Source organism: Lycorma delicatula, chromosome 2 (genome assembly GCF_047948215.1).
Source record: "Lycorma delicatula isolate Av1 chromosome 2, ASM4794821v1, whole genome shotgun sequence".
Classification (NCBI taxonomy): Eukaryota; Metazoa; Arthropoda; class Insecta; order Hemiptera; family Fulgoridae; genus Lycorma; species Lycorma delicatula.
In genome coordinates, this window is record NC_134456.1 from 23,339,225 (window position 1) to 23,362,505 (window position 23,281).

At 30.5% G+C, this 23,281-nt stretch overlaps 1 protein-coding gene across 1 annotated transcript in view; it reads left to right on the forward strand.

Annotated features, from left to right (window-relative positions):
* The window catches only part of LOC142320557 (dnaJ homolog subfamily A member 2-like), a 40,050-nt gene extending 27,060 nt beyond the window's left edge, over window positions 1–12,990 (forward strand). Inside the window, exons 6-8 of the mRNA XM_075358472.1 lie at window positions 3,731–3,929; window positions 8,641–8,768; window positions 12,203–12,990. Coding sequence (XP_075214587.1) covers window positions 3,731–3,929; window positions 8,641–8,768; window positions 12,203–12,385 — 510 coding nt within the window. The 3' untranslated portion in view covers window positions 12,386–12,990. The remainder of the gene's footprint in view (window positions 1–3,730; window positions 3,930–8,640; window positions 8,769–12,202) is intronic.
* Window positions 12,991–23,281: the final 10,291 nt, after the last annotated feature.

The window sequence follows — 23,281 nt, forward strand, 5'->3', positions numbered from 1 at the left end:
CTGACATTAGAAGCTTGAAAGCAACTCAAAACTGCCGATGCAGCTAGTCTCTGAAAACGTAAGATTTAAAGCTTTTCATCCTGTGAAAACCAGAACATTTCACACTTATTGTAGTAATAGGGATTGATTTAGTTAGAATATTTCATTAGGCTGTTATGTATTAAAGTCTGTAACTTTATTTCTACAAAACTTCCAGCATTTCAAAGCTGTTTGTTAAGTTATTTTTTTATTTAAACATTATTTGCTTATACCCAACTACCCATACCCTTGCTACTTATTTTATATATATAATTTCTAGCATGCTAAAAATTTCAAGTTTTAGCAGCACTCAAGCTTTTACCTGGCATCTTTTGTAAGAAAGAAGGATGCATAGCACACAGTTATTGTTTATCATAAAGCCTCAGGGGAGAAAAACCTTGCCTGCTTGATGCTCAATAAGAAGTGTTGATTCTGTCTAGAGAACCGCCATATCTTTCAGGTTCTATTTACTTTGAAAATATATTAGAAGATGTAATCACATTTGACCACAGTATATTGTGAGTTAATTATCTCTTAAAATCAGTATTTTTGTTGTGTGAATTAAGTAATATAAAATACATTACTGATTGATGTAATACTAAATTTTCTATCATTTTACTCTATTTTCCTTATTTTCAAATCTCAAGAGATGCTACCGGTAGTCCATTTAAATTGCAAAACAATTTTTTTAAATTTGATGCGGACACCGCATGACTTCTTTGTATGCCTATTAAATTACATATACATATTTTTTTTAAATGAAAAGTACATAAAATTTTATTTCATTTGTAACTTCTGATATTTTTTTTTATTATTTATTGTAAGATTTTTTTTCAATCAGAGGTTAATAATTTAAAATGAATAAATTTAAATTAAAACAAAAAAAAGGAGATTAAGTCTGATTTGAACCAATGTGCCTTCCCCTTTTAAGATCCAAATATTTCATTAATTAAAATTTTATTTGGCTACAACTCTGCAATCAATGAAAATAAATAGCACTTATGATATATCGTTAAAAAGCTCTCAATGACACCGTATATTACTGCAGTTAAAAAGTCCAAAATAAAATTTTGGTTTTTTTTGGACACTCTTGGTTGAGTTGATTGCAATCAAAAGGGAGGTACACAACAACTAGTTGTTACAACAGTCCTAAATCCAAAATTTCAATATTTTATGGCTAATTGTTTTTGAGTTTTATGAGATACATACATACGTATGTACAGATGTCACCGAAACTAGTCAAAGTGGATTCAGGGATGGTTAAAATGGATATTTCCATTGAAACCTGAAACTGAAATTTTTTTCCATCACAATACTTCCTTTACTTTGTCCAAGGAAGTAAAAATTGCATTGAAAAATGTTTTACTCCCCTGAAGCTTTATAATAAACAGCACCTCTGCGCTATGATTGCATCCATCTTTCTTACAAAAGATTCCAGGTAAAAGCTTGAGTGCTGCTAAAACTTAAAATTTTTAGTATGCTAGAAATTATGTACATATAAAAAAAAAGTAGCAAGGGTATGGGTCGTTGGGTATAAGCAAGTAATGTATAAAAAATAAATAAATTATGAAATTTCTGTTTTCACTTCTCTTTGTAATTACATTCAGGTCATTATAAAAAAATAATTGAATTAGTTGAAATATTTATGATTTTTAAAAATATAACAATACCTTTTGTGAAATTATATTTACATAATTATAGAAATTAATGTAAATATTTTTAAATTAAGTTAATATAAATTTTAAAATATTAAAATTTGTACAAGGGTAAATCAAAGATAAACAGAATTTTATTTTTTTTAAATTTATTTATTGAAAAGTAAAAGGCAAATGTAATTTATTTTTTTACATAGTTTCCTGCTTTAGAAATACATTTTACCTAGCGAGAAGGAAGGTTTTTTACCACAGCATCGTAGACTGATGCTGGTTGCATTAGGAGCCAACTGCACACTAATCTCTCCATGTCCTCATCATCTTCAAATCTCTGTTCTCCTAGAGCTTCTTTAAGCAGCCCAAACAAACAAATGAAAATTGCAGGGCAATAGGTTCTGGCTGTATGAAGGATGATCAAGTTGAGTCCAGTGCATTTCTTCTAGTTTTGAGACTGTTATAGCTGCAGTATGGGGCCTGGCATTGTCGTGGAGGAGGATGGCCTCTCGAATCGGTTGGTCTTGTCTTTTGCAGCGATATGCAGCCCTGACCTCATTCAACAGCTTGCAGTAGTAAGCAGCATTGATTGCGTGTTGCTAATGCAAAAAAAATCAATAAGAAAATGCCTTGCTGGTCGACAAAAACTGTTGAAAGAACCTTGCCAGCTGACAGTCGAGTCGTGGGTTCTGCTGAGGCTGCCTTCCCTTTCCTTCGTCACTCCATACTGGCTTGTTTCAACTGGGGAGTAGTGGTGGACCCATGTCCCACATCGCAGGTGATAATCCAACTTAAAAATGCATCTCCTTCTTTTACAAACCTTGTAAGCTTTAGGCAGTCCTCCAAACTTCTGATCTTAGATCAAAGAGGGATCCATCTGGCACACACTTTACGGAACTGTAGGTCATTGGTGTTATCTCTTGACAGCTCCCATAACTTATTCCAAACTGTTCTGCAATTTCAGATACTTTTACCCGTCGATCGTCTTCAAGAATGTCTCAAACTGCGCGAATGTTTTTGTCTTGTTCTCATTCTTCCTTGAACTCTTTATGCCACGCAAATACATGAGTCCTTGACAAAGTTTGGTCCCCGAACTGTGCAGTCAATTTCCAGAAAATTTCCATCGCTTGAACTCCTTCACGAGCAAGAAATTGTATAATTATGCATTGCGCAATGGAGAAGTGCACCTTTTGCTTCAATATTTTGAGCATTACTGACGAATTTGTTGGGAGTGTGGAATGGCTAGTTCACCACACTCCTAATAAACCCACCAAAGCATACTAAAAGCACTGGCCCAGTCCTACCTACCATAGATGCTCAGGAACAAAAATCCCGTTTATATTTTATTTACCCTCATATTAATTTATATAAATTATTAAAAAATTTTATAAAATATTTATAATTTTTATAATATTTATTTTATTTTTAATGTTGATGTTTTTTTTACATGCTCATTCTGTGATAGTAAATTCTTTAGAAGAATATTATGTCAGCGACTACATTTTAGAAATTGCATGTTTTGCAACTGTAACATTTTAGATTTTCATTTGTGTTTTTAAGTGTTTCGATGAATTTGACTGAATTGCTGATTGCTGATTGTTATCAAAATTATAACGGTCTATTTTTCATGTTTTTTTCCTTTCCATAAAGAAATTGTGTTTATATTTTGCACAATTTGTACATGACAAGTTAGTGGCAAGACATGTGCATATGTATCTTTATAACAACCATCTGCCTAACACACACAGTCCTGCATGCACTTCTTGGATTTAGTGCCAATTAGTTTCCAGTTCGTGTAGGTCTTATGATTAAAGATAACTTTATGAAGATGTAGCTACAACCTTAGTATTTTTGTTTGTTTTACAGCCCCGTGTGTTTTTGTGTTAAGATGTTTTCAGTGTCAGATTCATTAAATTTTTTAAGTAGAAATGTCAAAGGATACATGGTAATTTTACACTGGTTCACTGATTTAACATTTAATTAATAGGTTATCTTTTCCTCTGCTAAGTAAATTAAATTCATATTATTTATAATATAATAATGCAGTTTGTCACACTTTTTTTCAGCCTGATGTTGAACCTGGCGATGTAATTATAGTTCTTCAACAAAAGCCTCATAATAAATTTCAACGAAGTGGTGATAACTTGTATATGACTCATACAATTTCACTGACCGAAGCGCTCTGTGGATTTTCTATGGTCATAAGGCATCTTGATGGACGTGATATTTTAGTCAAACATCCAGCTGGGAAAGTAATTAAGCCAGGTGCAGTGATTTTAATTGGATTATTATAATGTCTGTTTCTTTTGGATAATATTCCTATAAGTAGTAACTATGATTTTGTTTTGTGATTACAGGGTTGTAATTAAATGTTAAATTTTTTTTGTATCTGTGCCATTTCTGTTTTTTATACTTGTTTTATATTATTTTATTAACTTGATGCAAAAAATTTACCTTTTTGTAGCAAACTAAAGTTAACAATGTTAAAATCCCTTTTAAGTCAAACATGGCACTCTATAAGTGTAATTTATTAAATTAACTCTTGTTGAGAAGTTTCTTTAGAAGAATGCTGTATGTAGGATTGTGTGTGTAGCATGCTTATTATTCAATCTGTCAACTGGTTTATTTCAACATGTCACAGATTATAAACAAGAATAAAAATTAACATTACATGAAGGATATAATATTTTCAAAATCTTGTTAATGAAAATTAAAATATCATGTTAATAAAATAGAATCTTAGAAATTTTTGTGATTGTTTTTGTTACATTTTTTCACAAGACAATATTGTATTTCTCAAAGAAGTATGGAAAACTGGTTTTATCTTTTTTTTTCAGTTCATCCATGTTTGGATTACTTCTAAACACATTGGTCTTATCCATTTTTCATTGGTTTTGTTTATAACTTTTAATAACCATTTCCATGGTTTTAATTCTAAATGGCGGGGTGTAAATTTTTTTTTTTAAATTTCACTTTCATAATTTAGAGGATTGACTGTAATTGAAGTAATGTGGAATTTCTTTCAAGATAACACAATGCTTTATTTTTAATTTAACAAATAATCTTATGCAGTAGAAAATATATCAAGCCAAGGAGGTTTCACTAGGTTAAAATATAAGACTTATCTTAAAATAAAAATTTGAAAGAAAATAAAAAGCCTTTCAAAATATACTACATGCTATACTTCAGTGAATTATCATAATTAATTTAAAACCCGTACATTGTTAACTTCAGTATAGCAAAAAAAACAATTTACATAAAAATTAATCCCTGAATTTTCTCCCCTGCATATTATATAGAGTTCAAAGTTTGTGTCTTAACATACAAAAGCTGTAAGGCTGTAATATATTTAATTATCAGTATTTATTCACATTATTTTGGTTATAAATGAGATATCTATATCTGTCTTTCTTGTTGCATATTAAAGTTATTAATTTTAATAGTAAAATTAATTTCTATCTCTTTTGACACTGCTTTTTTAAAGCAGTGTCAAAAGAGATAGAAATTAATAAAGGATAAAATGAATAAAATATTTCATGAATATAATCTAGAGATATCAGCTACAAAATAAAAAAATGGCATTTTGAGGAAAGGGCCCATGAGACATGAAATTGTGATAAAGGTTCCATTTGGAGCAGGTTAGTGCTTTCATATATCTAGGACATACAATTATCTATTGAAAGGATGTAGTTGTTTATCATAAAATAAGCAAGTTTCAGACATTGTGTGATGCAATACATAGAAGCCTAAAAAATAATGTCTTAAGAAGAGGCAGAATTGAAATTTTATATGATAATGGTCATACTTGTATTAATATATGGAAGTAAATTCTGAGTTTTGGGTAAAAAAGAAGAGTTGAATCGAAGTAGCAAAGATGTGTATTTTAAGAGATGTGAAGGTTGTACAAAATTAGATAAGATGAAAAGATACAATTAGAGAGAAGATCTGCAAATAGAATCTTTGAATTAGAGAATTAAAAATTACAAGGAAAAGTGAAAATATCATATGGATATAGGATGCTATCAAGAGAATTCCTGCAGAATTTATGAAATATAAACCTATTAGGAAGAGAAATATAGGTTGACTGAGAAACTGATGGGTGACCATAGGGTGAATTGAGGCTAAAAAAAGACCAGAACAGGTGTAGATACCTATGCTGTAGAGTTTTATCCAGCGTTATTCAAAATTGCATGGCAATACTTTTGGAAGCTGATTTTGAATATTAATTATAAACAAGAAATTTCTATAAACATAATAAAATTTTCTATAAAAATCATAATAATTGCTAAAAATAAAAAAGATATTTTAAAACAAATTGTATTTTTTCATGGAATTTTTTATTTCATGGGTTATCAATAATGGCTGATAAACAAATTTTTTTTTGTTCTTTAAGAGTAATTTTGCAAGCACTATAATGTTAACAATTTAAAAAAATTGTTTATTTGCTATTAATATTTGTAATCGTGAGACAACATGAATTTAAACATTTTTGTTTATTTGTAATTTTTTTTTTTAATTTTGCGACAATTTTCTTCAAAAACTAATAGAGATTCAGCATTATGGAATTAAATTTTTCATATCAAAAGACAAAACCATTGAATTTGTCCCACATTTTGGGTCCCTAGAATTATGGTATGGCTTCATTATAATCTGGAGAAGAAACACTTGGAATATTTTTCTTACATTAATGTTCCAAATCAAGAATAATGTTCTAAAAGTGTTGCTGTGCAATTTTGAATAACTTGTACAATGTTATGTAGTCTCTTAATTATTCATTTGTCCAACCAGTGTTAATAATTTGTATTGTTTGGTAAATATTAAATGAAATTATGTGACTAATGATAAACTTCAAGATGCATACTCGTGGTTTAATTGTAATTGGCAGAGTTATTATTTTTTTTAAATACTTGTTTTTGAAACCCTCAATGCCTCAAGTTTATATTTATTGTATTCATTAGTTTATGATTTTTGTTTTTGATGTAATTATTTTCCACTATAATTTTAAGTATCTTAACGACAGAAGTTATTTTCTTATGTAAAGACTGGGGAGTCTTCAGTTTTGATAAATAACTACTTTTAATTAGAAAATTAAAATTAATTTTGTGAAAGATATTCATCCTCAAAATAAAGAATAAAATGCAATCTTTTTTATTATTCACTCAATAACTTACTTGATAATGCCTTACAATGTTTAAATGAAACAGAATGAAGATGTGAAATTGTAGAGATTCCTACAGATGTGTACGTTCAATATAATGATCTCAAATAAAACTTAAGTGTATGTTGATCCGTTTGTAAGTTGTAGAGAGAAAATGTTTGTATAGCTGAGTATCTATAAATTTAAAAATGCTGTGTATGTATGCAATTTCTTTAGCTCTAGAGAAATTGTAATTGTCATTCACATCTATATATCTGTGTAATAGTTGTAGTTGCAGTATATATATAGTGCAGTTTTATTTATTTTTCCTAAACAAGCAAAATCTTTCACATACTTTTGCCTTTTTTATGTTTTTAGAGTAATTGGATAAATTTTATTTATATTTTGATTACTATTATTTTATTTTTAAAGCAGTTAATTTTCAAAAGTTTATGCTTTTCATTGTCTATTATGTCGTTATATTTTTAAATTTTCGATCATTTTTTTTTTTCTGGAGTATGTGCGCGATATCATTGTCGTATTGGATCTGTTGTTATTATCAACTTTTTTGTGCATTACATTAATGCATATATTTCTGTTATTTCACCGATTGTGTCCATTAAAAACTGGAGGTAAAATTCTTTACTTTCCCTCCTCCCAGATCAAACTTGCAATTATCTCATTTTATTCAACAACTTATTGTAATCTACCTTTTCATTTTGGATATGCAGTGAAAGGTTCTGTTTGGTTTATTTGCACAAGCAAACTAGTCTGTGCAAGTTCGTTCTGGAAATTAACTGAGAAGGACAGCAATTTTATAAAGCCCTGTAGATCGATATATTTACAGAGTACTGTTTAATATGAATAAATTGTTAGGTAGCCATTAGAATTATATACCCAGACAATTTTACTTTTATAAATATTATTTTTGTATTGGTAAACAGAAGTGGAGCTTGTTTGTTATATTTAATCATGATTGTATGAGATTTGTTCAGAAAGTTCCCTTTTTCTTTTTATTAATTTTTTGGAGATAACCTATTAACTGAATGATGCTGCAACAGCTGGGGGAACAGCCCTGATAGGCCTCTTTCAAAATTATTTGCAAATTTTCTTTAATATCTTCAACCACCTCAATTTGTCATCCTTTTAAAGAGCATTTCATTTTGGAGAATAAGAAAGATCTGCAGGAACCAGGTTAGGTGAGTGAGGAGGATGGCTGAGCAAAGCATAGTTTTCTTAATTTGAGATTAATTTTTAATTTTTTTATCAAAACCTCAAATTTTTTTGAGCATATGCAAAGTCAACATCACATGATGTTGAAACTTGTTCAAATACAGATTTCACTTACTGATGAATGGCAGCCCTTAAACCATTTATAACAGTGCATACAGCTCATATGTTTATCACCATAAATCTATTATGTCATTACATGAGTCTCTATATACATCTACAAATTATAAGGAAAATTCAATGTCGATTCATTACTCATAAATGTTAATCTTTCTAATTTTACTAAACACATCTTACATAAACAAACAGCTGTAGCTCTTTGAATAACCGTAGTGGTATGTTGCAACTACTAGCAAATCAGACTTGTTAATTAAAGATTACTAACATGTGATTCGAACATCACTACTCATTGTTGCTTACTTGGTAGTGATACCACTACAATGGTGTACTCTTTTTTAAAGTTAGTGAATTTTTTGAAAGAGACTTTATATATGTAGTAGTGAGTTATTCTACAAAAAGTAGAATAACTTCAGTAAGTAAACTGTTCTCTTAAAACTATATTACCATTTTTCTGTCTATAAATTATGAGTTGATCTTTTTCTTATACAGGTGATATTAAAGGTATCAGTGGACAAGGTATGCCTCAGTATAAAAATCCATTTGAATTTGGAAGTTTGTATATAAAATTTGATGTCAGTTTTCCAGAAAGTAATTTTGCTCTTGAGGAACAATTGAAGGTAATTAAAATTTTGCTTTCGTAATATTTGCTTTATATTCAATGTTTATATATTTTCTCATTAACATTTATTGTAAAAGAATTTGTATTCTGTGAAAACATCTATTTTTAAAGGTTGGTTGTTAACATTTTGTTTTACGTTAAAAACCAAAATACTTTTAGGTGTAAAGGGAAAAGAAAATAACCTAATTTTTCAATGTCATACTTAGAATTCAAATATTCAATTACAAATGTTAAAACTTAATTATATGTGTGTGTGTGTGTGTGTGTGTGTGTGTGTATTTCAACATGATCCACCCAAGTACAAAAAATAAATGAAATAAAATGACCTTATTTTTTCATATGACTGCAAAAGTACTTTTGTGGTAACCTACATCTTCAGTTGTAGATTAATTTTTGTAAAATACTTTGTATTAATTTATATATTTAATAATTATATTTGAAATAAGTAATTTCCTCTATATTTGTACTGAGACTGTTAACAACCATGAAGAATAATTATTTATCACTAGCTTAAAGTAATTTATTGTTTTTACTTCTGTAAGTAGAAGCTAACTACAGTATTTTTTTTTTTGTCTAGTCAAGTTGCCAGAATGGATTATTAATTCTGTTATTTTCAGAAGAAAAATAAAGTATTCAGTCTTGTCTCTTCCTCTACCGACTCATTAAAGAATAAAGGAATGAATAAATCAATATCTTTCTCTCTGAGATATATATATATATATCAAACTAAATAAGTTAGAAAATTATCCAAAATAATAGAAAATTTTCTAATGCAATTAGGTCAACTGCCAAACAAACAAAACAATAAAAACAAAAGCAGAAAACCTCGACATTTCGTCCAAGATGCAGGACTTTATCAAGACAAACCACAAATGACAAAAAAACAACACCAGCAAACACTTATAAACCCCTGACCTCCTAATCTAATAATTTATTACTAGTGAAAGATTTCATCCTGATTCCTTGGCAAAGAGTGAAATCAAACCATATTGAAATTCTAGGAACCCAAATTAAGGGAGTAAACTTGATGGTTTTTGTCCTGACAAATTGGATAAAACAGGTTTTATGCAACTGGTTGAATATGAACCACCGATTGTACTGGTTCAGTTTATTCAAGACGATGTCAATAACCTTTACAACGAACATGCTTGGACAGAAGTCAATCCACACATACAACAGTATGTGTGGACACATATATTGACACTGCTTCAGTGTCAATTTATTGTGTAGTCTAGTTTACGATCAGCTAATTCATTCTCACAGGGTGTCTAAATTCCAACATTTACTTGGAATTACTTAAGGATCAATTGCCACTGCTGTTAGAAGATATTCGACTACTATGAAGATACCACATGCACTTTCAGTACGGTGGTGGACCTCCCCGTACTTCTCATGTGATGTTTCGGCATATTTAAGTGAGCAATTTTCAGATCAGTGGATCGGTCGTGGCAGGTCACACTTCTGGCAACAGCAACTAATATTACCTGATCTAACACCAGATTAAGATTTTTATTTGTGGGATTGGATGAAAAGTATTGTGTGCAAGAGAAGAGTTCATACATGTGAAGAGTTGGTTGCTCATATGACAGATACTGCTGCACAAATTAAGGAAAGTCATGCAGAATTGCAAACAGCAATGTTACCAATCCTAACACATGTAGCCAAATGTATTGAAGTAAAAAGACAGATTTTTGAAAATTTACTGTAAATTTTATTAAATGTATGAATCACAATTTTATTTTTTAACATTGTATCAGATTGTTATCTTTTCTGTTTTTTGTCGTTGATTACATTTAAAAGTTTTCATATGGATTTTCTCAGAAAATTATAAATTCTTTTTATAAGTTTTGATAATAAATCTTACACATTTATTAGTCATAACAAATTTTTTGTATTATGGATATAAAAATTGTGTGGTTTTAGACAATAAATATTTCTGTTTTACATCTGATATGAAATTATTGGAGATCTGGTTCTGGAATGTGTTTTATCCAATTTGTTAGGTCAAAAACCATTAAGCTTACCCTATAATTTGGGTAATTGAATTTCAGTATGGTTTTAATTTACTCTTTCCCAAAAATGAGGGTGAAACCTTTTACTAGCTAGCTTGCTAATGGACTGTTTCCAGACCCACATTTATATGAATATTTTTCATTATTTTTGCTAGTAAAATGAGCTCAGAGAATGCTGGTAACTGTGTGAATCACTGTGTGTGCATGTGTGTGTTTATATATCTTTGCATGTGTTGAGCTGTATACATTAATCCTTAACCTTCATTGTGATGACAGCCATCAAGAAACTATAAAAAAAAAATTGTCCTTATTATTACAATCAAATTTCACTAAAAGTTATGCTTATAAATCAAAGTAATTTATTTAATAGTTTTCAGTTTTCATAAAATGTTAATTTTATGACTTTACATGACTAGACTTCTTTTAAGCAGGCTCTAAGTTTATTACACCTGAGAAAATTCCATGAGAAATATTTTCAAGGCTTACATCAATTGTAGCAAAAGAGAAACAAACACTTGTATTATTACATGACAGTTGCATCAACAATAATTATTTTCATCTACTTCACCCTGCCGAAACTATGTATGATGACAAGTTCTTCTATTAGCCTGTTTCAATATATACACATCTAAGATTTTAAAATTAAAAAATTAATAATAGTTTGAGAAATTACTGTAGTAAGTACAGCTTCTTATATTTGTTTTATTCATAATACTTACTTAATATAAAACAGAAATCTTTGTTATTCTGAAAGTTTAGATTAATAGTCAAGAATTATGCATAGTCTTGTTAGATATTTTAAACTGAAGGTTATATGGTTAAATTATCCAATGCGCATTGAACTCTAGAAATTAGGAGTTCTTGTTTCTAGTGCGTTCATTGTAATTATTTTTCCTGCCATATCCAGTATATTTACATGCAAACATCATCGAGACTACTTTATTTTTAAGCACTATATATATTTCTTTAAAATTCAATTTGTCAATTCTCCCAAAACTAATACATTTGGTACATGTTAATCTTTGTAAGAAGTAATCAAATTGTTGGTGTAGCAATGACCCATAGAGCCAAACCCTGAGCATGATTATGAGCAAATCATTCAAACAGAAATGCCTCTAGTCCAGCATTCTCAGCTGAACATTTTATTTTAGATGTACAGTTTAATTAAACTATAGTAGATTTACTTAATTAAATAAAGTAGCTAGAAAAAAACATGGAGTAAAACATATCAGGAAGGTTCGTCTGTTTAGAAAATGCTCTTTTCTGATTTAAAAAAGGGTGAATTATAAATATGTATATACATTTCACCCTGGTATTCGTGAATGAATTCACCTCTTATTTTACATATATGTACATAATTTTTTTATGGAATCTGAAATTTAGATTGGCGATAGAATGTTAATTTTTGTAATTTGTTTAGATATTATCATCTCTGCTTCCACCTGCTCCGCAAGAAACATTGCCACCAAGTGATGAAGTTGAAGAAGTTGACTTGCTTGATTATGATCCTAACGTACGAAATAATAATACAAATAGAAGTGAAGCGTATGACGAAGAAGAGATGAATTCTAGCGGTACTGGGTTCCCTTGTGTCCATCAGTAAACTACCAACCGTTTATGTTTATATAAATGGAAACACGTGAAGTTATAAACGCGTTTTGGTTTTTATCTTGAATATTATAAGTAATACGTATGTAAAATTTAATTAAAATTATGTATAATGTATTGGTTTATAAGGTGATAATTAATATTAGTAATCAATCAATATTAAACGATCTATATTGATCATTTTTTCTCTAAAATATCTAAATACAATTTTTTTACATGTTTCCATATGTCACGTGTATTATCTTAATGTATGTTAACAAAATTTAATATTTATTTTATCTTATTGCCTAAAACCATTTCAGGTTTTGTTATCGAAACAGTGTCAGATTAATTGGTGGTCTGTATTCCATTAAATTTAGTTTTATAATTTTTACAGTTCTTGCTTTTTTTTGAGGCAGCTGCTTGATAAATGCATATAATGTAATCAAGTAGTTGATTTAGTAACGAATGTTGTTTTAAGAATTTTAGTTTATAATTTATTTATTATTAACCGATAAAACAATGGAACTGTGATCATGTATGATTTTATTATAATTTTGAATAGTTAAGCACCTCTAATAATATTTAATTACTTGATCAATAAAAAATTTATCTACTTGGCTTTTTTTTATTTAGTATTTTACATTAACCTGCATGAATTGTTATTTTTATATGATTTCTTTCAGTACAGTATTTTTTCAACAGGAGTGTTGCTACAGTGTTAATTTGGGTTATCGTCTTTTTTACATACATTTTGACATCAGATTTATATGATGTATCCACCTGTCGATGTATTTTTCTTTTCAGGTTTTTTTTAATACTAAATCTAGAAAATTTGTATTTATATTATGTCAAATGATTAGTTTCTTCTACCTTTTCCAAAAAAAAGGGAAAATATTTTCCATTGATCCTGTATGTGGATAAGCATAATATATTTACTGGATTATTCAGATACATTTATATTTATTTTATTTTTTAAAAAGGAACAACTTAAATGATTATTTTAGAAATCAAAGGACAGCATTATGTGTTAATTAAAAATATTTCGTCATATAAAAAATAAATTCCCAGCAAATTAATTTAAAGATTATCTGAATCCTTTATATAAACCTGGTTAACTATAGACCTCACTGAAAACAAAAACTAATAAGTAAAAAAATTCCATTTTTAAACTGCGCTAAAATAATTAGTTCTTAATACAATTTAATAAAAATAAAAAGTTAATTCACTTAACATACTAAATATTATTTTAAAACCTCTTTTTCATTTAAAAATTAATAATGAATAAGTATACATATACTTGAATAAGTACTACATGCAATGTACGTATGCGTTAGTCATATCTGACTAGACTGAGATGTGTGTAGAATTATTATTGCAATAGTAATGTGTAAAAAAAAAATCCAAGACTTAAGATGGTTTACAGCCCAGAAGTTGTCTCGTATTCAGTTTCTGTCACGTAATATCGATAGAAATTCAAAGAAATATTTTTAAGTTGCCGTGTTTGGTTATGAGAGACAATGAATTTTTTTTGTGATGCATAATGTATCAAAATGTAATTTTTTAAAATTGATGATTAATTTAAAAATATTATTTTAATCGGATAAGATTATAGTTGGTTTTTATGATGCGCTTACAGAAATAAAACCTGAGGACCACATAATTTTTGTTTCCTAACATGTGTTACATGATTTTAATCTGTTTTTTTTTTTATGCTGAAAATGAATATGAACTCAGAATCTTTCTATCACAAACCATTTTTGAAATCTTAATTAAAGGAGTTTTTTCATTTTTCAATGTACAGTTAGCATTTTAAGTTCCTATATTGTATTTTGTTAGCTCATTTTTTATTGTTTAACATAATTGGTAAGCTGTAAATAAACAATACTAGACAAAGAATAAATCATATAGTAGTCACATATTATGACATCATATCTAATACTAAAGAGTGAGTCTTTATGAACAAGATTAATCGTGTCTGTGCAGGTCAAAACATGTAGCTGAAAACACAGCTGTGTTGTTTGTATTAAACATAGGATTTAAGAATGAATTCATTTTGTTCAGTCTTATTGCTGTCTTAAGTTTGTTAACAGTGCAGTGTCATAATGCCTCAAAATTATTTAAATGATGTGGATGCCTTTTGTTATGTATGTGGTGAGTTTACAGTAAAATCAAGTATAAAAAACATTACACCTTTAGTTAAAAAATCATATCGTTTGTACTTTCAGTGTAAAACTGGTGGTTCCTTTCAGTGTAAGACGTGGGTTCCTCATATAGTATGCACTAATTGTTCTGAATATTTCAGGGGATGGTTGAAAAGTACACAGAAGGCTTTGCCATTTGGTGTATCTGTGTTTTGGCGTGAACCAAAGGATCATGTTACCGATTGTTACTTTTGTTTAGCAACTGTGTCTGGAATTTCTAAAAAATCTAAATATACTGTAAAATATTCGTCATTCCAAAGAGGCCTCTACCTCACAGTGTTCCAGTTCCAGTTCCGGAGCCATCTGTGAATGTATGTTTAAAAGCAGCGATGAGGAATTGGGCAGTACTGAAGAAGACAACAGTGATTTTGATCTTGAATTGCTTTCCAATAAGCCTCATCTTATATCACAAGGTGAATGACTTGGTTAGGGATTTAAATTTATCAAAAAATCAAGCTGAACTGTTTAGATCAAGACGGCAAGGTTGGAATTTACTTCAATAATACAAAAATTTTGGGCTTTTGAAGCCGACAAAAAGAACTTTCTCAGTATTTTATTGATGAAAATAATTTGGTTTATTGCACAAATATTGATGAGCTTATATTGCACCTAGGACAAGTTTATAAACCTGAACACTGGTGCCTTTTCATATATTCATCCAAGTGTAGTTTAAAAAATGGTCCTACTACACAACGGTAACAAATATCCTTCGATATTAATTGCTTGCAGTATTAATTTGAAAGAGACATAAGATGTGATGAAAGACGTTCTTGAAAAAATAAATTATAAAAAACATAGCTGGAACATATGTGGTGATTTGAAAGTGATAGATATGTTGTTAAGCATGCAGTTAGGCTATACTAAGTACATGTATTTTCTTTGCAGATGGGACAACCGAGCTAGGGATAAACATTGTTACCAAAGAGTGGAAGAAATGGACAACTTAACTCCAAATGGGAAAAATATTATCCATGAGCCCTTGTTGAACTCAAAAAAATATTTTTACCCCCTCCATATCAAACTAGGACTAATGAAAATTTTTGTAAAAGACGTGAAGAAGGATAGTCCTGGATTTTTGTACATCAGGCAGAAAGTTCAGAATGTAAATTAAAGAAGGAATATTTGTTGGTTCTCAAATAATACAGTTGTCAAAGAGGATGTATTTAACCCTCTGTTAAATAATGTAGAAAGTGCAGTTGGGCTTCATTTAAAAACATTGCAAAGGTTTTCTAGGCAACAAAAATCCGACAGTTACGATGATATTGTTAATAAACTTCTTACTTCATACAGAGCTATGGGATGTGATATGTCTTTCAAAAAACATTTCTTCCATTTACATCTGGATTTTTTCCTGGAAAACCTCTGAGATGTAAGTGATAACACAGTGAACGCTTCTACCAAGACATTTCAGTGATGGAAAGTTGCTATAAAGAGAAATGGAACACTAACATGCCAGGCTATTACTGTTGGATATTAATTAGGGATGTCCCTGAGGCTATTTATAAAAGAAAACCATCAGCGAAATCATTCTTACACAGGTATGGCCTTGCAAAATTATAAATTTTACAGATTTAAACTACATTTTCCCTTAGTTTTTTGAAGCGTAATTTATTTAAAACCAAAGGTGATAGAAAAATTGTATTTAAAGTTCTGTAATGTATGCAAAAAAGCAATTCAATATATGGTATCACACATAGAGAAACATTAAACAAATTTTTTCTGTCTATCAGTGTGATGAATGTTTTGAGTTCTTGTAGATAAGAAAATTTTAGCTTTTACATTAGATTCCAGATAAGGTAGTTTGAAGAGTTTGTAAGTTTACAAGTTTGCTTGCAGGTAGCAAGTTGTTGACCAACCCACCAGGTTGGTCTACTGATGAACTTGTCATCGCAAATCAGCTGATTTTGAAGTCAAAGAGTTCTACGGTTCAAATCCTAGTAAAGGCAGTTATTTTTATACAGATTTGAATACTATATCATGGATGCTGGAGTTCTTTAATGGTAAGGTTTCAATTAACCACACATCTCACAAATTGTCGATCTGAGACTGTACAAGACTACACTTCATTTACATTTATATATATCATCCTCTGAAGTAATAATACCTTAACAGAGGTTCCAGAGCCTGAACAGAAAAAGAAGAGAGGTAGCAAGTTGTTAGATATACTTCTTCTGCAGATAATTGAAGATGATTATCTTTTCATAAGCTTTAACAACTGGAAATTGAATCACAACTTTTTTAAAAAAATGTAGGTCGTTCAATAAATCCTTAGAAAAAGATAGAAAAGCAATAGATTTTTTTTTTATTTTTCAACATAATCTTTTAATTCTATATACTTTTCCAAGCATTTCTCCAACTTTTTTAATCCATCCAAAAAGTAGGATTTTGGAAGGTCCTCAAAATAATCATCTGTTTGGGCAATGACTTCCTCGTTTGATGTGAACCGTTGCCCACTGAGCCATTTTTTCAGTTTGGAAATGAAAAAAATCACTGGGAGCCGAATATGGTGGATGAAATAATTTGAACTTTAATTCCATAATTTTGGCCATTGAAACTGCGCAGGTGTGCACCTGTGCATTGTCTTGATGGAAGAGGATCTTTTTCAAATGACGTTTTTCTTGATTTCTTCTCTTGACTGGTGCAATAATGACGCATCATACTCTCCAGTTATTGTTGCTTTTTTCCAAGTAATCAGTGTAGATGATACCGAAAAACTGTGACCATCACCTTGCCAGCCAATTTCATTGTCTTACGTGAAACGGGCATTCTTCGGAGCCCGTTTGCCTTCAGAAATCCACTGCTTTGACTGTTCCTTTATGTCTGGAGTATTGTAGTTTACCCATGTTTCATCCACAGTTATGTATCAATGCAGAAACTCGTCAAGATTGTGAAGGAAAAGCGCCAAAACAGCCTCAGAGTCGACCACATGATTGCGTTCATTCTCCTCTGAGGACACCCATTTTGCCAAACTTTTTCACACCCAATTTTTTGTGCAAAATTGAAAACACTACCTTGCAATATGTGTGGCCGCAACTATTTTGCGCACTTTGATTCATCGATCAAACAAAACTATATTGTGAATTTTGTCAATCATTGACCTAATGAGTGTGTAAATTTTAATTGTGTATCTTCAGTTGCATAAATGGTAAACAGTTAATATTGTATGAAATAGGTTTAGGTTTTACATTTTTGGAGTTGGGCTAAGTAGATTAATAAGACTTATGTATATGCCTTTTCTAGTGTTTACTCGTTGAAGATATTAGAAAATTTATTGCCTTTTAATGAAAATTATAGTTATAGACTTTTTTTAGTATGTTGTAGAAATTGAAACTGACCCAGATTCTGCAAAAGTTTTAATTTTGGTTTGAAGCATGGTCTTATTTCTGCATATTATCAAATGCTTAAACTCAGAAGTGATTTTAATATAATACACTTGGTTACTTTTAAAAATTTGAAAATGAAATTGCCATCTTACGAGGGCTGTTCAGAAATTAACTTCTGATTTGTTATTAAAAAAACATCAATTGATAAAAAAAAAATTTATTATATACATCTTATAGGTACAGTTTTAGCTACTTTTGTATATAATTGTCGTCCAAATTAAGGCACTCGTCATATCTTTAAACAAATTTTTGAATACCTTGTTATTATAAACCTCTGTTGCCTGTGAATTAAGCCAGGTAGTAACACTGTTTTTCAACTCCTTGTCATTTTTAAAATACTGCTTTACTAATCATTTCTTCATTTTCAGGAAAAGGTGATCACTACGAAACGTTGGAGAAATTGAGAAGGGCCATTCAAAATGGCTACAAACAGCATGCTGAGCTCAGGCATTGTTTTTCTTTATGACAACACTTCCCTGCATACTGCAGCAATACACTCTAAACGCCAAATTTACAGTTTGAAATGGGAGTTGTTTAACCATCCTCTATACAGCCCTGATTTGGCTCCCAGTGATTATCACCTTTTCCTGAAAATGAAGAAGTGGTTAGTGACAGCATTTTGAAAGTGAGAAGTTGAAAAATGTTGTTATTGCCTGGCTTAATTCATAGGTTTATAATAAGGGTATTCAAAAACCTTTTTACTGATATGACAAGTACCTTAATTTGGACGGCAATTATGTAGAAAAGTAGCTAAAAGCTATATATATAAATGGTTTTTTTTGTTCAAATATCAGTTATAGTACTACTTGAACACTGTTCATACTGTTGGTTATTCCACAATATGATTTCTATTTATAATAAATCCTTTTTCATGCTATCTTTTGAAATATTTTTGCCAGATAATATAAAGATTGTGGATAAGTGAGCCCCATTTTGTGTGACTGTAGTGTTTGCACATTCATTCTACGGCATTCAACATGAATATTTTACTGTAAGTTTTTCAACTTATTCTGTTATATACACATATGATTGATTGCTTTACAATGTCTGTCCAGTCTTGTTGCTTATACTTAACACCTAAAGCAGAAGAAACACATGTAGAATAGCCTATTCTGAGGATAATGATGTTTATTACTGTTCCTTTTGGTGAAAGAGTGAAGATATTACTTATATGGCTGAATATCACATGCATTTCAGTGGGGCTGGAAAGTTGATATGCTATAATATGAGAGGTGGATCAAAAAATAAGTTACACCCTTGCCATGTTCTTGAACTGAAAGTGGCGGCATTGGTGTGTTGTCTTCATGCTTCCCAAGCAGTAATTGAGTACATCTATAGTTTCGTTAATATGGCGTGTCCTCTGGAGGTTTTGTCCAGGATAGAAGTGCATTCAGTAGTCTTGATTTTTGTGAGGAAAAAATTACAATTTTGAAATTCATCGCCAAATTGTTGTATACGGTGAGTGAGAATGCAGTGTCATGTCTGCTCTTTCTTTTCTTCAACTTTATTCCAGGACTGGTTCACAGTTTTAGAAACAAGTCATCACGTGGGATGAGAGCTTGGTGTTTTGTTACACTCCTGAGACTAAACAAACATGACATGAATGGAGACACAAAAATTCACCACAGCCAAAAAAAGTGAAAACATCCCCGCATTTTTGACAGGTTATGCTGACAGTTTTTTTTTTTATTCTGAAGGAGTTGTTTATAGTGAATTTATGCCCCGAGGAACAATAATCAATGCCGAATCTTACTGTGGGTTTAAAAAATTGCGTAGAGCCATTAAATATCAAAGACCTGAAAGATTAAGCGATGGGGTCGTTTTTCTTCACAACAATGTTACTCCTCATTCAGTTCAGAAAGTAGTTACTGCAAAAATTCAAGTGGGATGTATGACATTAAACGCCTTACAGCCCTCACCTAGCACCCTGCTACTACCACCTGTTTGGTCCTCTCAAGGGAGACCTGGGAGGGGAGTGTTTTGCTAATGAACTGAAGGAAGCAGTCCTTAAATGGTTAAAGGAAATTGGATGAAATCTTTATGAGAGTGGAATTGAAAAACTTGTTTCAAGGTATGAAAAGTGTTTAGAAAACTTGGTGATTATGTCGAAAAATATGTAATTTTTTGTTCAATAAAAAAACAAAAATTGTCTTATAAATATGTTTGTAAAATAGAGGGGGTGTAACTTACTTTCTGATGTCTCTTGTATATTTGGATGAGAAAAGAAGGCAACAGGAAATCACTTCCTCACTATTCTTAGCAAGCTTGGCTGGTGATGCTTTTAACTCATTTGGATGTTGTTTTAAAAGATGACTTGTGATTAATGTCATGTTGTTTACAACCATTACGATTATGGCACTGCTATTTAATTCTTAAGTCATATCTTTGTTAGGAAGTTAGCATTATACTTAAACTTACAAGAAAAGACCACATCGTAGTCTCATTGCCTATATATATATATATATATATATATATATATATATATATATATATATATATATATAGATGTTTGTTTGTTTGTCCTGTATGTGCTCCTATACCATTCATCCGATTGCGATGAAACTTTGGTGAGTTGTGCGCCTGCCCGTGAAGGTTTTTGAATTAGTTTGGAAACCTAGGTGGCGCTGGGGTTGAGATATTTTGAAAAATTGTAATTATTGTCGGATTTGGCTCATATTCAGATTATACCAGGTGTGTAAATATGAAACCAGAATTTTTGTGTAGAAAATATATGTTTATTGTATGAAAATAATAAAAAATATTTTATTCAGAATATTGTCCATCGCTAGCTATACATTTTTCCCATCTCTCTGACAATTTATAAACGCCATGCCAAAAAAATTGTTGCTCTTTTGAGGCAAACCAGTAATTTTAGTACATTTTCATAAGAAGTGAAGTGCTGCTTAGCAAGTGCGTGTCCTATTGATGCAAATAAATAATAGTCGGACGGAACCAAGTCTGGTGAGTAAGCCGCATGTGAAAGTATTTCCCAACTGTACGTTTCAATCATTTTCTTGACTGGTTTGGCGCCAATGATGCAGTTTGATGGTAACTACATTGACGGCTAGGGCCATCTATAGACAAATTCTGGTTTCATATTTACATACCTTGTATATTAGTTGCATGAAAAGAGATATTTTTGCAAAAAATGGACTTGCTGGGGTCGAGATGTTTCAAAAAATTGAATTTATGGTCTGATTTGGTTTATATTCATATGTGTTACTTTCTGAAAAGAAATACCTCTGCAAAAAATGGACCTGCTAGTTAGTGCTGGGGCTGAGATATTGGAAAAATTGTATTTATGGACTGATTTGACTCATATTCAGAATATATATTAGTTTTGTGAAAAGAAAAATTTTTGGAATTAGGAAAAGTGAAAGGTTAAATTTTGTCAAGTTCCATAATGTTCAGTTTTTTATGTTTTATCAAACTTTCAATTGTGTTCTTTTAGTTTATAAATATACTGAAATCTAGCAATAGCGAAGCATTGCTGGATCTGCTAGTTATATAATAAAAAGATTTTTGTTGAAAAAATTAGTTTTCACCATTGATGAGTTTTTGATAATTAAATAAACCTAAATTTTTTTGTAATAGAAAAATGTATGCTGAACATAAATGAGTGTCAAATCAAAATATTAAATATATTTTATTTAAAATTAACATTCATAATTTTTCTCTCTTCATGGTGTGAAAGTAATTTTGGAGTACCTCAGAAGTGTATGAATATCTCTTCAGGTTAAGAACTATAAGCTGTTTGGTGGAGAGTGTTTACCTATGCACCTCCTGCTTTTCATTTCTTTATGTCAATCTCTATGGCGGAATGGTAGTATCTCTATCTTTTATCCAGAGGTCCTGGGTTCAAATCCTGGTTAGGTATGGTTTGTTTCATATGCTATAAATTTCCATCTGGGCTAATGACCATAGCAGATGAGCTCGTGATCAAAAAAAAAGCTTCTTTACTGAATTTGAAAGAGTTTCGTACATTACCTCTTTGAGCTGTCCAAAGCTATGAAAATCACAAACTGGTAGCAAGGTCTGAGAAATACCCACATATGGAAGAACCTTGAAAGTCAAATTTTTTTTATGGTTGCAACTTTCAAACAGTATATTTCAACTGTTTCTGGGGTTGAGCATTGTCATGTAACAAAACACGTGAACTTGATTGTACCTAACATTTGGACTTGATTGCAGGATACAGGCAATTATTTAGAAATTGCATGGTGGTGGTATTCTTGGCTGGATTCAAAAATGTTCCCTTGTTCATTTCTAAAGCAGAAGACAGAATAACTTTCCCACTGTTGGTCATCATTCTGCAGAAATTATTTTGGTCATCTGTGTAGAATTATTTTTTTAATCAAGTAGCTATGACCAAGGTCATAGCAAGGTCCTTGCTCTGTTTAAAGATTTCTGGTTGGTGGTGGACCTAGGCCATCTTTAGTGCCAATTAATTCTTCCTAGAAAATTGTCGTCTTCTGCCCCAAAGTGCCACAAAATTTCTTTTAGACCTAAACATGTTCCAGTTGTGTAGTCAGCAGCATGACAGCCGATTTAGACAGTTGATAGTATTACAGAATATCATGGATTGCATGGCATGAAGTCATTAATTTGAGTTCAGTGTGACCCTGCCTGGTTGAGAAGAATCTGTTCCAAAGTATGTTGGCTGGGAATTTCTTAGTCCATTCATAATTGCTATAATGACAAACGCATCACTCAACTGAACTTTATTAATTTTTGTGGATTTCATCCCTTCACTACTCAAAAAATAAATGAAAGAATGTTTATTCTCTTTGGTACATGTTGCAAATTTATCTACCGTTTACACTACACCGTAGTTGTTTTTTTAAGGTATATGCTGTTAACAGAATGTTTTGTTGCATTCGAGCAGTGTTTATCACTTGTTTTCCCATTCTTCATATGACAAGCATCATTTTGGTTTTCACGGTGTTGCCTGTGTACAGAGTTACATATGTAAAATTTGGTGTGGTATATTTTACCATAACTTCAACAAAAATATACTCAACTATGACACTATAACTGTTGGTAAAGTAGATTTAAGAATGAAATAAAACTAATGATGATAATGTGAATAAAGAATTTTTTTATTGTGCAAATATTTTTAATAATTTGTAATTTTATAGAAAACTACTCAGCTGTATTTTGTAAATTTACCTGATTTTCTGACCATTGACACAAAATTAACTTTGATTGTTGGAAGGTGTATCAGATTATTAGCATGATACTATGATATAGGGTTAATATACTCCCACAGTTGAAAACTGTTCTCTGTTCCACATGACATCACTCACTGACAACTGTCAGTTACTT